This window comes from Heteronotia binoei, chromosome 16 (assembly GCF_032191835.1).
Source record: "Heteronotia binoei isolate CCM8104 ecotype False Entrance Well chromosome 16, APGP_CSIRO_Hbin_v1, whole genome shotgun sequence".
In the NCBI taxonomy this organism is placed as follows: domain Eukaryota; kingdom Metazoa; phylum Chordata; class Lepidosauria; order Squamata; family Gekkonidae; genus Heteronotia; species Heteronotia binoei.
In genome coordinates, this window is record NC_083238.1 from 30,769,968 (window position 1) to 30,792,648 (window position 22,681).

The 22,681-nt window shown below is 38.6% G+C and overlaps 1 protein-coding gene across 1 annotated transcript in view; it reads left to right on the forward strand.

Moving 5' to 3' along the window:
• Window positions 1–9,683: 9,683 nt before the first annotated feature.
• The window catches only part of ERICH2 (glutamate rich 2), a 41,956-nt gene continuing 28,958 nt past the window's right edge, over window positions 9,684–22,681 (forward strand). Inside the window, exons 1-5 of the mRNA XM_060256995.1 lie at window positions 9,684–9,822; window positions 9,906–9,954; window positions 15,199–15,232; window positions 18,367–18,403; window positions 19,486–19,519. Coding sequence (XP_060112978.1) covers window positions 9,815–9,822; window positions 9,906–9,954; window positions 15,199–15,232; window positions 18,367–18,403; window positions 19,486–19,519 — 162 coding nt within the window. The 5' untranslated portion in view covers window positions 9,684–9,814. The remainder of the gene's footprint in view (window positions 9,823–9,905; window positions 9,955–15,198; window positions 15,233–18,366; window positions 18,404–19,485; window positions 19,520–22,681) is intronic.

The following is a 22,681-nucleotide window of genomic DNA, read 5'->3' on the forward strand; positions in this document are numbered from 1 at the left end:
ACATAAATATGAATACCATGAAACTGAATATCATAACTTATGAGAGTACACAGAGTCAGGCTGCCAAGTCTTATTAACTTGAATGGTACTTTGGGTGTGTCTAAGTTTCTTCAAGAGAAGAAAAACCTAGAAGCATATTTTCTGCTGACTTTTTTAAAAAAAATCATCCAGATTGTAAAATCCTTGCTTCATCTTGATCCAAGGGAAGGAACATTCATACATCATTGGATATAGATCTGTTGACTTCAGGGTAACAACTTAAATACTTAATTAGGCATAAAACCAAAGAAAGATGGTAGGAAAAAAACAGAAGCAGGTGGAGGCGGGAGAGCTGGCAAGAAGTCACCAAAACCTGAAATGCACTTATAAGAGCATTCACAGTGCAATCCTAAACAGAGGTATATCTTTCTATGTCTATTGAAGTAATGGGTCTTCGAAGGGTATAACTCTGTTTAGGATTGCACTTCCAGGCAGGCGTCGTAAATTTTAAGAGCCAGCAACCATAGAAGTTTTCATCAGAGGTAAGTGATAAGATAATTTTGACCTCTGTTAAAATATCCATCTTTCAGGATTCTCACTCATGTCTATGTATTCCTTTTTTATTCCTTTCTTTTAAAATGCTTCTCTACCCTAACGTTCTCCTGCCAATCAGGAGAATGACATTCCAGAATCTGGTTCTTTGTACTAATTCAATGTTTTTGGCATGACTATAAAGGCAATAACTGCACGCGCTGCTATAGGGTCAGATGTCAATAACAGCACAGTCCTTAGCCATAAGGAATTAGCAAGACAATTCTAAACAGCAGTTACACTCTTCTGAGTCCATCAAAGTCAGTGGACATAAAAGGGGGTAATTGCCAAGAAGTAGAACCTCAGTCTTCACTTAAGATGTAGTCTTCCCCCCACCCCGATATTTTCCTTTTGTTGATCTTTTTCAGAGCAGTTATACTTCTCCTATGAAGATGACAAAATAAGTAAATTACTCGAGAACTGGATCAGGATGTGTTTTGTGAAGGACAGATAATCCTTGCACATTATGCTTTTGATCCTCTTTATTTGTAATTTTATTATTTGGTGAGGGGGAAAAAACACTTCGGAAGTAAGTTATGTTTTGAATATTCACAGTAGACTTAAAGTGCTTAATGACAGGAGACCGCTAAAGGTGATGTAAGTAATATAAAAGTTTATCACTAATAGCACAGATGATTAAATGCTTCTACTGAATGCAGCAGAAACATTTAAATAACATTTTATATAGGGACAGCAAGCTCTGTGTTCTTATTTCATGTAATGCTTTTAATAATGTGTCATTATCTTGTCATTTCCTTTTGTCCATCAGTATCCCAAAATGTCCCATATTTGACACTTCTACTGTTAACATGGCAAACTTTTACAGAATTGAACAAGTAGAGACAGGCAGGCATCTTTTTCCTTATTCAGTGCTGACTGCTGAAAGTCTCAGCTGCACCCTTTTCTCTATTGCTTACAACAGTGATAGATGGTATATGATCATAATACCATCCACATGGTACTGAAAACATATGTGTTTATATCGTGTATAAATAACATCTCTTGGGTATTTCTAAGTTGGAACTTTCTGATGAATTAGGGTATTTACACATAAGACTGGTCTATAATGTAAATATAAAACCTGTGGGAGCAAGCCTATGAAGGTCAACTCAGAAGTAAGTCTGTAATTCAATGGCCTTTTCTCCTTTAAAAAGTGTAATTAAGACCACAGCGTTTGTTAGCTAGAATATACATTTATGCCAGGTTACTCCTTAAATTAACATATCCAGTTGTGCTTCTGTAAATGATGTTCCAACATGCTTTTCAATGTCACTTCTTTTTAGAAAATGTCTATCAGCCATTCTCCAGCACTGTAAGTTGGGTCCGGATCTTCTAATCATGGATCCAAATGTTCCATTCATTGACAGAAAGAATCTTCCACTGATAGAAGTCTTTCTGTGAATGGAAAATTCCTCCTTCACTAGAAGGGTATCTGGATCCAACCCAGTGGGTTTAAGCACATCTAAATCAATCCTGGGTTTTGACCGGAATTAGATCATTTGGGGACAGCTTGTACATTACGTTATGGAGACCTTTGGGAAAAGTCTGTGCAAGATAACGTCTCTCGCACACTATCCTACTTCTGCTTCCCTGTCATACAGCATGTCTCTGTGCCAGTTCTGTTCCAGAGGAGGTATGGAAGCATGTGCTTGCATGAGAACATTCTACATGATATAAGAGCAGGAAGTCGAGGATCTTACTTATACAGGGGTACCAAAGTGAAAGTAGTTTTATAATAAAAAGGGTTTCATTCTGATTGTGAAAGTAGTTTTATAATAAAAAGGGTTTCATTCTGATTGTTCCTTTTATAAATAGAAAATGGAGGCTGAGAGTGACACTTCCAAGGTCAACTGGTAAATACCCAATTTTGCTGTATTGGCACAATCCAAAGCAGAATATCACTCTCCTAAGCCCATGGATTTAGAAGAGTAAAGGCATTTGATCGCATTGTAAACCATCTAGGTCAAATTTCTGCATTATGCCTTGGACCACATTGCCTCAAAACCTGTGTTTTTATGACTGAATAGCAATTATTCTGAAATGCAAACCTAAATCCAAATTTTTTTAGGATAATAACCGTGTGGTTGTAAATTTCGCTTTCTTTTTTCTCTGTTTCTTTATGCCACAATATATTCATCTGTTCTCAGAGGGCATCACGAGTGAAGAGAGAAAAATCTCTGTGAAAAAGAAAGAGTCATTGCTGAGCCAGACCGTGGTGCTACATTTTTTACCTTTATATAGGCCATTTCTCAAGGCCTTTTGCTTCTGTGCTGCAATCACCATAGACTGCTTGCCCTGTCCCTGTTTTGGTAATCACAGAATGCAGTTTCTGCATAATATCTGTTCCTAGTGATATTCTAAGTTTCCCCTGCATGCAGGAATCCAGTTCTTCTGTTCTTTGAAGGGAAGGGCAGCTCTATTGAGCAATGAAGGGACGAAATGTCTGGAACGAAACATCTGGAAGGAAAACTTTCTCCAGTAGAACACGGCACTTGATCCCGAAAGATTCTACAAACCCTAATGAAGGGACGGTTTGGGAAAGAGAAGAATAGCAATTTTAGATGTTAGCACAGAAAGAGGAAATAGACAGTTGGTTCTCTGTTGGTGTGTTCACACACCAATAATAATGCATTTATTGCACATATAATGCATTTTACATCCGGATTTTACTGTGTAAGAATAACAAAAATCTGGATGTAAAACACATTATCTAGTGTAGTGTGAATGCGCCATGAGTCCTTCAAGTACAGTTTTAGACAGAGTTATGCCCTTCTAGGTCTACTGAAGTCAATGGGTTTAAGAAGGTTTCACTCTGCTTAGAGTTGCACTGTTTGGGTCTACTTACTATATTCAAATGTTATCAATTACCACAAAATAAAAGTATTTACCGGTAATATTGTACCTGCTTAAACCTATTTAATGGGTTCGAAACAATCCCACTTTGACGATAATATCTACATTCATACATTCGACTGGCGAGACTACCAACTTTCTGTATCTGAGGAAGAGTGCCTGCACACAAAAGCTCCTAGCTTGGATAAAATGTTGTTGATCTTAAAGGTGCCGTGCCACTGGACTCAAACTTTGTTCTGCTTCAGACCAACATAGCTACCCATCTGGATCTACCAACTTTCTTGTTATTGTGCCAGATCTAACATGTTCACAAATATATGCATCTTGAAAAGGTGGGGCATAAATGAATTTAACAAATAAATACTATTGTTGAGATTTATACAAATAGGGAACTATGAGAAATTAGAGGTGGGGGGAAGGAAGCAAGGGAATAAATATTGTTGGCATTCAGCCTTTTCTCAGAAAATATTGCCTGTTAAACAATGGTTTGTTAGTCAAGGTTGCATGGATATTCTATGTGGATTTCCTACTTGGACATCATAATTCATGTAGTTGAAAGGTTTTCAATTATATGCTCAAATCATATCTAAAAAGAAGATACTGTTGTCTTGGCCAAGATTTCTTGTTCTGATTCTCTATATATTTACTCAGAACTAAGCCCCACTGAGCATGAAGGATTGACTGAAACCTAGTAAATATGCTCAATATTCATCCGGACAATTCTACAAATTTCTTTCTGGGATTCTTCTTTTAATTATAGTATCCTCCTCCTCCTGTTTCTTTGATTTGGGAATAAGCTGAACATTCCCATGATTCTAATTTGTATGCTGAGTGGCTGAAGTGCCAAATCAGTCTAGAAGGTAGTGGTAGGACTACAATACTTTTTAAGAAAGTTCCCTTAGGGAAACTGGTGGTTTTTTAAAAAAATAAAAAACTCATCTGAAGGCTGATTTTTCCATCTATAAAACTTGTCAATAATATGAAAACATTACACTTGAATGAACTATTTAATACATATTTTCCCAGTCTATAACAAAATCTGGTCCATATATTCACGTTATGTGTGTATGAAAACATTTGAGGACTGGGGCTTTTCAATAAAAGTGAGTTTCATATAAAGCTGGCAGAAGGGGAGGATTTTACATGTGCGTTTAGATTTTATTTTGTCTTATACCAAATGGGGTATACCCATTTACTAGGGGACTAAATTTTGACATGCAGGATGGAAGGTATTTCTAATACTATAGTAGTAGTGCAATCCTAAATGAAGTTATAGCCTTCTAAACCCATTGAAGTCAGTGGGCTTAGGAAGGTGTAACTCTGCTTAGAATTGCATGGTAAATACGTTTAGAATCAGAATTTGGCAACTTGAATCTACATTATGGATATGAGCCAGACAAAATCAACACTTTAAAAATTATTACAATAAAAAGTTATAACAATTTAGAAAAATATATAAATACAATTACATCTGGCATCAGTGTAAGCTTATGAAGCTCAATCATTAATAAAGTTAGGCACTTTTAAGTTCCATTGATCTGAAAGGGGGGGCAGAAATTAAGTATCAGCCTAAACATCTCCCACAGGAATCAACTAGACACAAGTGGTTAACTTGGTTGTACTAATGTGTTTGGCTTTATATAGAATTCCCTTGCATATAATGGTGACCATCCAGTCATTCCATAAATATGTGCACTGATGAAAATGAATGGCTAAGCATAGAAGAAAACATACAGGAAATTATACTTTGGAGAAACTTTTAGGATGACTTAAAAAATGACTTCTACAAAAATAATTGTTTTGTGATTAACTCATTTTTAATATGGGATAATTGGCATAAACTAGGTCCAGAGATTTCACTGATATCTACTTTCTTGCTCAAGGATCTCAAAAAGGAATCTTTGAAATGTGGAAAGAAACTACTATCCATAGATTACATGATATAACGAGGGAAAAGTCTCATTTAAAAAAAAATAAGCCCAGGATACATCAAACCATATCTCCATACCATAATTCCTATATTTATAAGTCCAAAGTTTAATCAGTTACCTTAAAATGAAAAGAAAAAAACCCCAACTGTTTAGAAAGAAGTTTTGTGGTCTCTAAACTGCCTAATGGTTGCACAAACATATTGATCCATCTTTTGTTAAATTATGGCTCCGAAATCTAGCTAGAGAATATGCTATAGGGACTTAATTATGGTCTATACCACCTTTCATAGCTACTTACATAATTCTCAGAAAAGTAATATACAAACAATATGCTGGAAGGACTTGTATAAAACCTATCATTTGCATCCACTGTATCCTTAAACATATTGAGGAAAAATTGGGGGCGGGGAGGGGACGGTTTGTCTATGTCACCAGTGTTCTTGTCCAAATATACAAAAATGCTGGTGTAGGATAATTAGTTCCCCAGTCAAAAGAAACAGGTTATACAAAAATCTGATTCTCAACTGCAATTATTTCAAAGGCATGGAGAAGCCTCTTACATCCCAAAACTTCTCAAAGAATAACCTTCTTGTTTTTATCTGTCAAAACACCAATTGCTACATCTTAGGCAAGCTAACTTACAACCCACCATAAGTAAATGTTATCATACAATATATATGATATGGGAAAGTTTAATAGCTCAAAAAATAACTGCACAAACTAAAATTTTACAAAATTCTGCTTAAACATAAACATTATTGCCATTTTTGTCATTTGTTGACTCAAATAAGAGATTAGCCACACGTATATACTTTCCCACACATAAATATTACTAACCTGCTGAAATTCATTCTCGTGTTATACTGTATTTAAAGGATACAACTGAACAAGTGTTATAAAAAATTAAATACAGAGTTACACACACACACACTAACAATTCCTCTGATGTGGATGAGATGTTTCTATTATGAGATATCTTTTCAAAACAAAATTAGATATTGGGTTGAAGAGGCAGAATGGGCTCTTATATTACAGCTGCTTCTCTGAACACCTACCCATTCCTCAGGCAAGATGATTATCTGGCCGACAAGACAGGAAGAGACTGTGGCTTGGACAAACTACAGAATTCTAAGAAACCATTCAAACGTTTCTACCCATATCTCTCCATATATGATATTTATTAAGGAGAAGAAACTTTTTAGAACAAGAAGCTGTTGTGCCATAAATGAGTTCATTTAATTGTGGCTTTTAATTGTACAAGCTCATTGTAATTTTGAAGAACAACTAAAATGGAGTCATGGTCTCTCTACACACTGGCCACAATCCAGAACAGAGTCAAGGGGCAATAGGCTTAAGTGCCCTTAACTCTGGACTGAATGTAGCCATTTTTAACTATATGTTAACAAGGGTTAACATTAAATATCTCAATCTACATTTCAGACCACATATAATTACTCTTCAGAAACACTAAGTTGTTGAATATATTATAGACAGCCAGTATGACGTCATGGTTAAGAGCGGTGGATTCCAGTGTTCTGTCTAAGCTGAGTTAGTGTGAGTTAGCTCACAGTTTTTTAGCCTCCAGCTCACACATTTTTGACTTAGCTCAGGAAAAATGGCCCCAGAGCAAACTAATTTATGCGGTAGCTCACAACTTCAATGCCAGTAGCACACAAAGCAGAATTTTTGCTCACAAGGCTCCACAGTTTAAAGGGAGCATTGGTGGATTCTAATCTGGAAAACCCGGTTTGATTTTCCACTCTTCCACACAAAGCCTTGGGTGATCTTGGGCCAGTCACAGTTCTCAGAGCTCTCTCAGCCCCATCTACCTCACAATGCGAATCCTTAAGATACAGAAAAGTGTCTTCTTCTTCTTCTTCTTCATCATCTTCCCATTAGACCACACTGGCTCAGAAATTTTGAAAGAGCTACCTGCATTTAAAAAATAGGTATTGCAATACTCAAAATAACACACCCTGTGCTGTGGGAGACAGATCTCTATGTTCTGCTGGCAATCAAAAGTCTATTTGTGTGATGCACAACCATTCCGAGCTCAGTTCTTTATTGATATTTGTTTCCATATGACATTGGCTCTATGTGCCTAAGAGAAACTTGTGCGCAAATCAGTTATGTATCCAGAATATCATACTATGACTCATGCATACCAGTGTACCCTCTAAGCTGAGTTGGTGTGAGCTAGCTCACAGATTTTTAGCCTCCAGCTCACACATTTTTGTCGTAGCTCAGGAAGGATGTCCCCAGAGAGCAGTAATTTATTCAGTAGCTCACAACTTTAATGCCAGTAGCTCACAAAATAGAATTTTCATTCACAAGACTCTGCAGGTTAGAGGGAACATTGATGCATACCACCTTCCAGTGGCTTTAAAAGCTTTTTTGGAGCGTGGAACTATTAATATTTCACTTTCTGGTCATGTGACCAAAATCAGTAAACATTTGGAGACACTTAATGGTATATTAACATGATCATATTTTATTCTTGTTTAATGATATTTCATACTTTTCATATTCTCACCTGTCCCAAGCCTTTGGGGACAGCACATTTTAAATCTAGATAAACAGTATGAGAAAGGGAGAGGTTGACTTGGCAATAAATCACCAGTGACAGACATTTCAGACTCATCTATGATGCAAGATGCAGACAATGGGAGCGTCACTCTTCAGATGAGCCATTGGAGAAGATTCTCTCTTCCACAATAACAGTTTTACAGTTCCTGCTTATTACTGCATAAAAGCCTATGTCCCTTCATTTATTTCTACATATATGTTTGAAACCTAAACATATGCCTCTAAATCTCAAGATGTGGACACTTTTATTCCATAGCTTGGGGACAAGTGACTGAACATATACAACCAGCACTGGGAATAATTCCAGATTCATTTCCTCAAAATACAATGCATGTTCTTTGCTTATACTTGTTATGTTTCTCCAGACTTCCAGTTCTTTGGAGCAAAGGAGTCTGAAGAGTTTTGTCCCACAATTATTAGGAATTAAAAGCTCTCTCAACTATTAGAGAAGAATCTACTGGCCCCTTCAAGACTGACAAATTTTATTCCAGCATAAGCTTTTGTGAGCCAGAGCTCACCTCATTGTGAGTGTAGGATGCCCTGACTCAAGAAACTTTATGCTGATTTAGGGTGGCCAACTCATCTTGGGAAATTCCTAGAGATCTGGGGGTGGTGTCTGAGGAGGAAACTCAGCAAAGTTTGGCCTCTAAAGCCACAGTTTTCTCTGAGGAGCCTATCTCTGATGGCTGGAGATCAGTGGTAATTCCAGAACTCCTGGCCTCACCTTGAGGCTGGCAACTGGAACTGGAATAAATTTTCTGATGGTGAGCCTTGTTGGTCTGAAGCAGCCAATCCCCCCATTTCAAAGAAGAGGCTGCTGTAAGGCATTCCATACTTGAAAGGAAATCGATGGAGGGTAATAGCAGGGTCTCCCTTAATTACTCTCAGCATTCCACAATTATCTTCCCATCAGTCTCCAACCTTGACATATTTATCTCCCCATCAATTTCCAATCTTGACATATTTATTTCCAGGGCTTTTTTTTTGCAGCAGGAATTCCTTTGCATATTAGGCCACACACCGCTGATGTAGCCAACCCTCCAACAGCTTACAGGGCTCTTAGTACAGGGCCTACTGTAAGCTTCTGGAGGATTCGCTACATCAGGGGTGTGTGGCCCAATAGGCAAAAGAGTTCCTGCTACACCCCCCCCCCCCGTTTATTTCCTTCACTATGCCCCCCCACCCCCGACAATTATATCCAAACAAACAGTAACCATATAAACTAAGTTTGCTATTCCTGTTTGGTCCTTGCATCTGTTAAACATACATCTTCATTACTGCTGTATGCTAATTTACTGGTCACCCTCTACCTACACGTATGGATTGGTAATTTCCATTTCATGGTATCTGAAGAAGTGTGACTCCACAAGAAAGCTTTGATTAAAACCTAGCTGGTCTTAAAGGTGCCACCGGATATGAACTGGATTTAACCTTGCTGCAACAAATGTGTAGTGTGTGCAATTCAAAAAAACGCTTTTATGCGATTAAGCCCCAGTGAGTAGTCTTCTGAGCAGACATGCTTACGATTGCTCTGTAAAACACATACAGCTACGCCACTGGAAGGTCGTCCCGCATGTGGCCCTTCTGTCTCAGCGCCCCACTTTTAAGAAGCCGACAGCTCCTTCCCCTCTTTTCTATCTGGCGATAGTTCACAGCTTTACTCCGCTCTGCAACGGAACCTTTTCGCTCCCGTCTGCGTTCCAGGCCGGCCCTCATTTGCAAGAGGCTCTGAGCTCACTTAGAGCTTCTTGTTGCCATGACTACACCTTGGCTGTCCGCCGTGTTGGTTGAGAAACAGAAAGGCAGAAGAGTGGGAGAAACGAAGGCCAGGTTATTGCCCCACGTTAAGCGAGTCTTGGCGGCTGGGCCACGCCATGAATAGGTAGCGAGTCCTACTGGTTGCCCTCGAGAGTTGAGGGCAGAGAGCAATGCGCACCTTCACTCTTGTTTTCTGCCTTTCTTTAGGTTCAATCTTGTTTTGGGCCAAGGGATTTCCAGACCAGCTACCCCCAAGGTAGGAGACCTTTTCCCTCCATGGCTCTAAAACGCGCACTGGCTCACTATCTTGTATGCTGCAAGAAAAACACTTTTAAAAGAGTTATGTTAGGAAGGCAGGAGTGTTATCCTGTCCATCTTAATACTTGAAAGGGAGGTTCCCTCACGTTAAGTTCAAAAAAAGATTTTTGTTATTGGACATAATTGTAAGTTGTGTGTGAATTTAAGATGACCCCCCTCGCCCTTTTGAGGAGTGGCATTTCTGTGGGAGAAAGCTAGTTTTGCATTTGAGTAAGCACAGTACCTGTTCATCAAGTAGGCATTGAATAGCTCTCCATCTTAATACTTGAAAGGGAGGTTCCCTCACGTTAAGTTCAAAAAAGATTTTTGTTATTGGACATAATTGTAAGTTGTGTGTGAATTTAAGATGACCCCCCTCGCCCTTTTGAGGAGTGGCATTTCTGTGGGAGAAAGCTAGTTTTGCATTTGAGTAAGCACAGTACGTGTTCATCAAGTAGGCAATGAATAGCTGCAGCATCCCTCTCCAGCACTGCTAGATTTCATGCTGATAAACTCTTCACTTGTTGGTTTTCTGCCTTCTCTGCAATTATGAAAGACACTGTAGTCCCGTCAGTTCAAAAGCTAGCAATGTTGGCCAAAGGGGCAGTCATCTCTAGGGTGCCATACAAAGCTCTCTGTTTTTTCTTAGATATTTATACCTTTCTTTTCTCCCCACTAGGGAATTAAAGCAGCCTTCATCAGAATAGATGCCACAAGATGGGGAAAGATGCATCCCTTCACTAGTAAAGGACATCTAGGTGCCACTAACGTTTGTTGCTTGGCATACGATTTTTCCACAGCTCAGTTCCTGTATAGTGCCATACTAAGCGGGTCTACTTAGAATTAGATTCCTGGGAAACTGTTTATAGGGTTGCATTGTAAATCAGCTTACTTGAAAGATGGGAGGGGAAAAATAACTTTAAAGTCACATTCATATGCATTTTTTTGAAACAAAAAGCACATATTCGTTTGTCAAATGGAAATTGGGGTTTAGGACTTCTTGCTACCCACCCTATTGTACTTGATATCAAGACGTTAAAAGTGTGCAGTTTGGATTCTCGTTTATTGCACACTGAGGGGTACTGTGGAGATTCTGTCTTTCTGGTTACGTTTTTGGAACTAAAGATAGCAAGTTGTTCTACAATGAAAAGAGTTAACCTGTTTGTGATGACAGTTAGCATAAATGCATTTATGTATTTGTTATATCTCTAGACGATTCCATAGCAAAGCACCCTGAACAGTGTCTGTTTCTTATTCTCCCATCCCCACTCCCTATATAAATGCTGGCTATGGGGCCACATGAGTAATTAATCAAATATGAGCTACAAAGCACTTAATCTGGCTTCCTCCCATTTGAATTTGAGCCAGAACTGCTGAATTCCATTTGATAACATAAATGGGTTTCCGATCACATGGAGCAGCAAAGGTTCTAGGGCCCTGTAGAAATGACAGCTGTTGCACATATGATGGGTGCCCCTTCCCCAGTGTGTATGTTTTGGTCGCTTGCAGATAACTTTAAAAAGTTTTCTGTAAAAAATACAGAGAAAATACACAGAATTCTGATCTCTTGGTTTGCTTACAAGTATAGTGATGGCATTCTGCCAGTCATATGGCAGCAACTGAATTTACTGTTTGTTTTGTATTTTATCATGCTGCATCTCTTTTTTTTGTCAGCTGCCTCAGACAGATATCCAGAGAGAGGCAGCTATGTGGTGGCAAGTGCCATCAAGTCACAGCTGACTTATGGCAAGTCCTTGGAGTTTTCAAGGCAAGAGACTTCAGATTTGGTTTGCCTTTGCACTTGCCCCTGCATCACGATCCTGGTATTACGTGGAAGTCTCCCATCCAAGTCTCCCACCTCCCGGGAGGTGGTAGGCTCTCCTTCCTTGGAGGTTTTTAAACAGAGGCTGGATGGCCATCTGACAGCAATGAAGATCCTGTGAATTTAGGGGGAGGTGTTTGTGCAGGGGGGTTGGACTAGATGACCCTAGAGGTCCCTTCCAACTCTATGATTCTAAGTATTAACCAGGGCTGATTCTACTTAGCTTCCAAGATCAGCTGAGATCAGGCTAGCCTGGGCTGTACAGAACAGGGCGAGAGGCAGCTTACGAGAAACAGAACTTTGTTGTTGTTGTTTTGCTCCAGGTTGTTGGGATCCCTGCCTATATCTTAATTAAGAGATTTATTAAGGGAGTTGCATGATATACCCTTGCAAAACAGAAAATTATAAAAATGGATGGGGTTTATGTATGGGAAGAAAAGTGAATGTGTATGATTGACTTCACTGTGTTCTTTAAAACATACTAGCTGTTGCTGCTTCAGGCTTCCATACAGGGACCTTCTGGAAGCCTGGCACACCCACAGTAGAGTATGCTTAATAAAGGTCTGTTGCAGTCCTTATGATGGTAGCTGTGATCTGCCTTGATTCTCAGAGAGAAAGGCAGGCTGTAAAAAAAGTAAATAAGATAATAAAGTAATAAATCGGGGGGGGGGGAGGAGTATGTACCCGATGAGTGCCCCACATTCTCTGAATTTTTCCTGGTTGTAAGGGGTGTTAACTTAGATTTGGTTTTGATGTAGAGTGCAAAAATAGCAGGAGACAACTCAGGAAGGACTACAATAAATTTAAGAGATCTAATAATGTTGCTACACGAACAATATACCCTAATTCAAAATGTAGACATAGGATCCTTCTTAGGCATAAGAAGTATCATAGTACCCAAGAATCTTGGACTGATCGGAGGCAGCCACCAGTATTCTTTTGGAGGCCCATTAACAGGTCATTGGCTCAAAAAAACTCCCAAATGTGGTGAGTCTGATAACTAAATTTTCATAGTAATTGATTTATTTACTAATTCATAACTATAGCCTTCTTCTGTATTCTTTCATTAAGTGCACTTTAGTAAAGTGCTGTGGGCTCCTCCTCTGTAATCCATATAGTGATTTTTGCTAAAATATAATAGCATTGCTTTTTCAGATACTCTTTTTCTTCATGGATTCACTTCATTATTATTTGTTTAGTGTGGTGCTTTAAAAACTAGACATATATAATCCTAATCTCAGACATAGGGCGTTTTCGCACTGACCTTACTCCGGAGCAACATCCCTCTTCACCGCGCAGCGTCTGCGCGGATTTCACACACGTTGCTCCGCAGAACCCGGAAGAGCCGCAAAGTCCCGCGGCTTTTGCGTCGCAAATGTAAACTGGTTTTTGGCGGTTTACATTTGCGACGCAAAAGCCGCGGGACTTTGCGGCTCTTCCAGGTTCTGCGGAGCAACGTGTGCAAAATCTGCGCAGACGCTGCATGGTGAAGAGGGACGTCGCTCCGGAGTAAGGTCAGTGCGAAAACGCCCATAGATTTGTAATCCTCACTCTCTTGAATTAACATGCAGAATAATATCAAAAAATTTTCTTATAACTCCAGAGGTCTGAATAACACCATTAAGTATACAAGAATCCAAAACAAACTTTCCAAACTAAACCCTGATATACTGTTTCTACAAGGAACATATTTTAAGACTACCTCACTTTCAGTATTCAAAACCAAGAAATTCCAGTTTGAATTCCAAGCGAAGGGATTCTGATGTTCTGATTTCATATATAAGAAAATTTCAAGTATATACAAATACATAAGTTTCTGGCAGTTTAGCAGACCCACAAAGCAGGTATCTATTTGTAAAAGGACTTTTGGAAAACCTACCAGACACTTCGGTATCTCTCTATGCCCTGAACTCTGACCAGATCATTGAGCAAGTATCCTAAGACGTTAAAAGTCAGAAGGTAAAGGGGAAGAAGATACAAACTCTATGTTGTAATTCTTTTTGCTTCTCAGTTTGTTTCTTCATGCTTTGTAACATTGAAAAGTAAAATTGCAGTGGTTTTGTTTACCCGAGTGGGTTCTAAGGCTGGATGAAAGTGCATTTAGGGGTTTGACCTACACTCCAGAAAAGTTTTCTTTCAAGTGAAATGTCCTGTAACAGCACAACATTTGTGGATTTGTGAGCATTCTTTTTCTTTTGCACAAATAATACTTTTCACACCAGAAAGTTAACAGTTGGCTCCATAGTGGAAGGGCAACAGATATAACAGCCTAGCTGCTGCTGTGCTTGCACAAATTTAATTCAAGCTGTGTTAATGATATGGAAGTGAATTGCTGTCTTTCAACTCATGTTCCATGACCGCCTACAACGCTGAAGGAGTAGGCCCCTTCTGATTAGCATTTTCTCCTCTCTAGAAAAGGTCAGTCTGTTGAAACTGACTGTTGACTTGTTCACACACCTGTCTGAAATGTTAATGATACTGTCATTTCAGAACAGATTTCTTCTCCTCTAGTTTTAGGAGGGTTTTTTTAGTTTTTTGCAAAACTAAATGCATTGTTCTAATCCTGTATTTTGTGCAAAATGTCATAAAATAACAAAATAAAAGTTAATGCCTCGAGTGTATATTTTTGTGTGTGAGTAAGCATTTTGCCATCATTCCTTTTGTCAAAATCATTTGGTATTAGGATAACAGATTTCATTCTTGGTTAGGGCTCCATCTCTGTGGTAGAAACCATATCCCTCTCTACCTATTTATTTATTTATTACTTTAAATTTCTATCCCGCCCTCTCCGCAAGCGGACTTAGGGCAGCTAACAACATTCATATTCACACGTTAAAACCACTATTGAAATATGTGTGACAGAGAATTAGCGTGATGTTAGTATTTCAATATCAATTGAATTTTTCAGAATTCTGTACATTGGCTCTTGGGATGTCACCTTGTGTTAAAATTTGATACATGTTCCCTGATCCAGAAAGATAGATTCACAAGCAGAAACCCAGACATAATAATCCTTCAAAGACCAGTTGCCAGCCCAGAATTGTCAGGGCAAGAGGTGAGGTGCTGGACCTTTGATCTATTATCTTCACAACCCATAAAATGTAGTGAAAAGTAGCCTCCACTACATTTTGGTGTATCTTATACCATCCTGATCTTGCCTCTCAAGAATGTTTAACTTACTGACAGTCGCTGTCACAGGCAAATGTTATGCGAAGAAGCATTATAGGTGATGTACCATGATGTACTCAGCTGCAAAATCGTATCTGAATGGTTTCTAAAGATCTCTTGCCCAAGTGCCCAATACATTTATCTCATTTGGTCCCAGAATATTGTGCAACTTGGAGATATCATTTAGATATTTTTCTTCTACATTTTCTGTAGGTTTCTGGAATGCTGGAAGTGATTGCCCCTGAAGGTATTTTCTCTAAACAATTACTAGGCAGTGTTTAGGGCTGTTTATTTTAATTCCTTTTTTCTGATTTTTTAAAAGAGTAGTTGTTTATTCAGAACATAATTAAGTGCGTTTTGAAATATCAATCCTTTTCTTTAAAAAAAAAATTCTCTTAAGAATTCTTCATTATAACTGCATTGTGTTTTTGTCTTTGATCTGGTACTAATATTTCAGAGCTAACAGAAATTGTTGACAGGAGTTTGCTCACATGAGTTGCCATGAAGCTGACATTCTTGTTCTATGGGCAGTTGTGCTGCTCAAGGAAAACACGTGCAGAGCAAATGCCTCGTCCTCCTCCTCCTCCTCATAAGGAAGAGCCACATCCTGTGGCATGTTTTAAATCACAGAAGTTCCCTGTGAGTCCGTTCCATCTCTAAAAACGTTAACATATATACATGGCTTCCCACATAATTTTTCTTTTGCTGTGGAAGACTGCTGACAATCAGTTTTATCACGATGCGGATTGTCACAAGGAAAATATTTATATCTATTTTTATTTCTGACTTAGTCAGATATGGGTACCGTTCACGTTTTCTCAGCAAGAAGGCAAGTACACCTTCAAGAATGTCCCTGTGCTTTAAGCAAAGTGTATCTTCAGTTGTTGTATTATGACTCATTAAGGGCTAAAGCCATCCTATAAGGTCTCAGATTCTTTCATGTTATTCTGGTAGCCCAGTGGGCAACATATGTGGGTATGTAAAGTGCAGTTTTATAATGTGCTTCTCTTGGGTTATTCATAGTTATTGTGTTGCTACTGATTTTAAATAATTTGCATTTTCCCAGTAGGTCTAGTGATGTGTAAGTTAATGAGTCTATAGTGTTTGGGTTGATTCTGTTGTCACCGCCTTAAGCCCATTGTTAGAGATGTGGTATACAGATATTTCCAATAAATGAATACATATCAGCAGACCAAGACTGGTAAACCAGCTAGCCTTTGAGAAACATTGCTGTAAAGGGATTTTTGTATAAATTCATAGATGTAGGTTCAGATTTCCAAACCAGAAGTATTTTCATGAAATAATAATAATAAAATAATAATAATAATTTTGGTTTAAAGACAGTAAAGCTAATAGTCTTGCATTCTTTAGAATGGAAGGAACATTTCATAACATTCTGGAAGACACAACATTGTGTCTGTTAAAGAAATGGAAATATATGCTTGTTTATGCTACTGTAATACCAATGATAATATTTTTCACAAGCTTTTAAAATTATTTCAGTCTTAAACATTTATACTGCTTTAAAATAATGCAGATTTGATTTTTTTTAAATTTTGGTAACAGACCTTGGGGTACTTTAGTGATACTCTGATCCTGAAGTTCTGTAAAAACCAATTTAGAGAGCCTGCAAAAACCAAATGTTCAACGCGCCTGCATTTAAATACTCATGCAAGAATCACAGTGGTAAAATGCCCACATTGGTGGTCCTAGTTGTGCATGAATTCCATCACTGAAAAATTTGTGTTCAGGTAAGGTGCAGAGAAGGGTTAGTGGAACGGTTGCAGAAGGAAGTTAGAACAGTTTCCCTAGTCTTTCCTCTTACGGGACTGGCCTACTGAGACAAACTCTGTTATAACCAGGGAAGATAAAAATAGATGGTTTAAATAAAACATTTTTTTAAAACAGGTTTGTTTCAAAAGTTACGGCTATAATAAGTTTCTTTTTTTAAAATTAACACAGTTTACAATGAAATCTGAACACAATGAAAAGCATGTAATCTCTGAAAACTGAATTTTGGCTCTTATGAAACATTGCTTTTCTTTGTAAAGGAAATGCTGTGGAGGAAAACTTTGTCAGTATTCATATGGCCCAATGCTCTGTGTGTTATATTATGGTTTAATACATGGAGGTCAGGGGCTGACAAGGAGTCCCAGATAAACTGATCAAATAAACTACTGATCAAATAAACTAATCTAAACACGTGTGTGACCACTTGCCCCTATTTTATGTTGAGGAAACCTGATCTACAGTTGGCTCAATACTCGGATTAGAAATTATAATGTGAGTGGAGTTATGGTAGAGAAAGGCAAGTTCCCTATATCCCCCCTCTCATTGCATCTTCTGACAGAAGAGATTGGGCAGCCTAAAACAGAAAGGACCATTCAAAAGGCAGATCACCTAGTCTTGATTTGCAACCAGCACCTCCCCACAAAACTTGTCACAGTTGTTGGTTGTAAATGAGAATCTGGGGTGGGAGAGATGCATGAAATGATCTAAAACTGAGCAAAGGACCATATACTATTTTTTAAAATAGTAAAAATATTAAGTTGAAATGTTTAAGAAATATATAGTGTACTTTCTGAGGCAGTCTAAAAACTCAATTCATTTTTAAATCATGATGATTTATGGTTATAGCAAACCTGCTGCAATGCTCATCAGTGGTTTAAACCAGTGCCCCCCCCCCCAACCTGTGATTTAAATCAATCCATACCAGTTACTGCAGAGGTATTAAAGATCTTAAGTGTATCCAGATTTTACAAATTGTGTAGTATCAGTGTTCGGGCCTATGGTGCCATCTGTCTGAGTCCAGTAGTTGACATTCACAGATCAGCACATTTTCTAATCTGTGTGTACATATTTATGTGAGAATATTTATGCTGCAATTTGTGTGCCATGAAATTCTTGCTTTTTAACTGGGAATTTACCTATTTCCCATTTGCACTAAAGCACTGAACTGGGAGTATATAAAAACTTCTATTTATTTGTACCCAAGCCACATTGAAGTGAGAAAATTAGTTGCTTAATTTAATAATGCTTTTCAAATATTCACCAATTAAAGACAATAAGAGACGAAGGAACAAAGAGAATAGAAATCTTATAGTTCTTTGTAAAGATACACAAATGGCTGGACCAAATAAAATAATAATGTGTGATATCAGAGTGTCATTTTTCCTTGTAATTTACATTCATGTTTTAATGTCTTAGTTTTCCGGACTTGTCTGATTTTATCAAATGGCATCTCATCTGGCTACTAATTTTAATTTAGTTAATTTAAAAAAAACCAACTATTTAGGGTGATTCTGTGTTATTGAACTGTTTTATACCTTGAAAATGCGGTTTGAGGAAATTGCATTAAATATATTGAACCTTTCCTTTTAGATGGATTTGTCCTAGAAAAATGTGTGCCATTGTCAAGGTAAGGAAAGAAAAATGAGTCCCCTTCTTGGCAAGAGTAGTGCATCATAATTGAGGGGCATCATATATGACTAAAAGTTCCAGATAAGCAAGAGTTCTCTAATAAGAAGGAGAATATTACATGTCAAGCAGTCCTTTGGTAATTTAATGAATTTATGAAGCATTAGCATGCAGTGAATATGAGCATATGATCATCATTGTGAGGAATTGTATCCTGATCAGTCACCCATCTACAAGGAGATTTTCATTCTTTTTCTCATAATGGTTCTTCGCCAGTGCAATTGTACTGAATATTGAGGAAAAACAAAAGAGCAAGTGGGTCAAAAATGGCTCTCTCTCAGAAATAGATCTCTCTCTTCCCTTTATCCTGGAACCACAGGGTTCTGTGGTGTACCTGAGTAGAATGGAGCCTTAATTAGCTCAGCCCTAATGCAACTGTCTTGAAATCAATAGTTGGTTTCTGTTGAACAGCTGATCGCTTTATACCAACCTCAGAGTGCCAGGACTTTGTCTAGCAATTACTATTATATTACACCATTGTATAGTTACATTAGATTGCAGATTTTATTTTTTTATTATCCAAATTTATATTCCACCCTCCCAGCTAGAATCATTGCTCTCCAACTTCATAAACTGGGCTACATAAGATAGTACTTTGATGGTACAGTAAGATGGTACAATAAGGTGGTACTTCAATAGTATCAGCAAATCCAGATTGATACTTGGATTATCTTTGTCTAACTGTTCACTTTCCATAAAAGATATCCATAAAAGATAATGTATTTTACTAGTAGCTCAATCCAAAAAAAGAGACAATAACATGAGGGTACTTTAAGGATTTTATTTATAGTCATTCTAGATCGAAAAGAAGGTTGGTTACTTAATATGACTTATCCTGAATACATAAAACAGGATACAATTACTGTCAAAGGAAATATATACAAATTATACCACTTATGCTTGCTCTGTGAATGACGTTCTCCTAGAAAGCCGGCTTTGTTTGAAGTGTTTCCTCTTTGAATAAACTGTTTCTTATATTTAAAGGAATATACTCATTGTGCAAATATTTTTATTTTGTATTAGGCATAACGGCTTAGGAAGGACAGATGCAATGAAGGTAAAAAGAATATTTTCATAGATTTTTCCTGTGTTTATTTCTAAACAGAATTGATCTGTTGGCATTTATTTGTTTAAATATTACATCCTGCTTTCCTCCCGAATGGGGACCCAGAGCAGCTTGCAGCATTGTCTCCCTTTCTCTATTTCATCCTCGCGACAACCTTGTGAGTCTGAGACAGTGTACCTAGCTCAGGATCACCCAGTGAGCTTCCATGGCAGATAGGGTTGCCAGGTCCCAGCGGGGGATACCCTGGTTTCAGGGGCTCCTCTCTGCTGTGGACCAACTAGCCGATGGAGGGGGGAACCCTAAACTGGGACATCACCATATGATGTCCCCAATGCAATGACATTACCCAGAAGTGATGTCATCATGTTGGGGGATGTTGTGTGGTAGACATTCTGGTTTTGGGGAAAACTCTATGGTTTAAGTCTAATTTAACTGTAGAGTTTGCCCTAGAATCAGAGTGTCCCCTGCACAATGTCCCTGAGGTAATGATGCCATTTCTGGGTGGAAATTTAAAAAGATGTCACCACAGCTTCTTGGGACTGAGATCATTGTTTTGTATTTGAAAACTAATAAAGCCAGCAGACTTCTGTACCCCCGGAATGCCCCCCCCCACCAAATCCACCTGCCAGAAAGGCAAGGGGACCTGGCAACCCTAATAGCAGAGTGGGTGGGGATTTCAGGCTAGATCTCCAAGATCTTTGTCTGAAACCTTAATCAAAATACTACCTTGACTTTAATGGGTTTTTTGAGAAACATTTTAAGTTTTAATAATTTGTTCACACCTTATGTGTGCTTATGGGTTAAATCTTTGAGGTTTTTAAAAAATTGAATCTTTGTAAATGAGAAAAGACATGGGGCAGGATTTCAATGTGAAGTTAAGACAAAGGTATTTATTTACTTACTTACTTACTTACTTACTTACTTACTTACTTACTTACAAGATTTGTATCCCAGTTTTTGGCCCTCACCAGAGCAGCTGAGGTAACTAACGATTTAAAACATACATGATTTACAACATACAAAAATGTTTTATAAAACCATTAAAATAAATTCCTCAACATACTTTATTATAACAGTTTTAAAACAAGTTAAACAAACAATTAAAATACAGACAAAACATAAAAACATTGGTTAGGAAGGGGGAATCATTGAGGGAATGCCAAATGAAACAGAAAACTCTTCACCTGGTGGCAGAATATAGCAACAGGAGATAGACAAATCTCCCTGGAGAAAGTTCCACAGCTTTGGTGCCATGGCCCAAAGAATGCACTGTGCCAGGTTGCTACCTGCCTAATCTCAGAAGACAGAGGCACCCAAAGCTGGACCTCTGAGATAGATTATTCTGGTCAGGTGGATTCATACGTGATTAGGCAGTCCCTCAGGTATGTTGGTTGCAAACCATGTAGGGCCTTGAACAGTGCCTAGAATAGGGTTGCCAGGTCTGGGTTGGGAAATACCTGGAGATTGGGGGGGGAAGCCAAAGGAGAGACCTCAGCTGCATATAATTCCATAGAGTCCACCCTCAAAAGCAGCCATTTTCTCCAGGGGAACTGATCTTGGTCATCTGGAGATCAGTTGTAACAGCAGGAGATCTCCAGGTGCTACCTGGAGGTTGGCAACCCTAGTCCAGAAACAAATTGGAAGCCAGTGTAGATGGTACCAGACTATGTTGATACAGTCCCTATGACCCTGCTCCGGTCAACATCCTGGCTGCAGTATTCTATGTAAGAACATAAGAGAGGCCATGTTGGATCAGGCCAATGGCCCATCCAGTCCAATGCTCTGTGTCACACAGTGGCCAATATGTGTTTGTCTGTGTATATTTATTTATTTATTTATTTTTATTTATTTTTTATTTATATATATACACACACACACACTCACACATATGCATACATATGCTGTGCTTATAGCCGCCACCACCTCCTGTGGCAGTGAATTCCACATGTTAATCACCCTTTGGGTGAAGTACTTCTTTTTATCCGTTTTAACCTGACTGCTCAGCAATTTCATTGAATGCCCACGAGTTCTTGTATTGTGAGAAAGGGAGAAAAGTACTTCTTTCTCTACTTTCTCCATCCCATGCATAATCTTGTAAACCTCTATCATGTCACCCCGCAGTCGATGTTTCTCCAAGCTAAAGAGCCCCAAGTGCTTTAACCTTTCTTCATAGGGAAAGTGTTCCAAACCTTTAATCATTCCAGTTGCCCTTTTCTGCACTTTTTCCAATGCTGTAATATCCTTTTTGAGGTGCGGTGACCAGAATTGTACACAGTATTCCAAGTGAGACCACACTATCGATTTATACAGGGGCATTATGATACTGGCTGATTTGTTTTCAATTCCCTTCCTAATAATTCCTAGCATGGCATCGGCCTTTTTTATTGCAATCGCACACTGTCTTGACATTTTCAGTGAGTTATCTACCACGACTCCAAGATCTCTCTCTTGGTCAGTCTCTGCCATTTCACAATCCATCAACTTGTATTTGTAGCTGGGATTCTTGGCCCCAATGTGCATTACTTTGCACTTGGCCACATTGAACCTCATCTGCCACGTTGACGCCCATTCACCTAGTCTCAACAGATCCCTTTGGAGTGCCTCACAATCCTCTCTGGTTCTCACCACCCTGAACAATTTAGTGTCATCCGCAAACTTGGCCATTTCACTGCTTTCTCCTAACTCCAGATCATTAATGAACAAGTTAAAGAGCATGGGACCCAGTACTGAGCCCTGCGGCACCCCACTGCTTACCGTCCTTCACTGCGAAGACTGCCCATTTATACTCACTCTCTGCTTCCTATTAATTAGCCAGTTTTTGATCCACAAGAGGACCTGTCCTTTTACTCCATGATTCTTGAGCTTACTAAGGAGCCTTTGATGAGGAACTTTATCAAAAGCTTTCTGGAAGTCAAGGTAAACAACATCTATTGGGTCCCCTTTGTCCACATGTTTGTTCACCCCCTCAAAGAACTGTAACAGGTTAGTGAGGCAAGATCTTCCCTTACAGAACCCATGCTGAGTATTCCTCAATAACTTGTGTTCATCAATGTGCCTACTCATTCTGTCCTTCATAATGGTTTCTACCAACTTTCCCGGTATTGAAATCAGACTGACTGGCCTGTAATTTCCCGGATCTCCTCTGGAACCCTT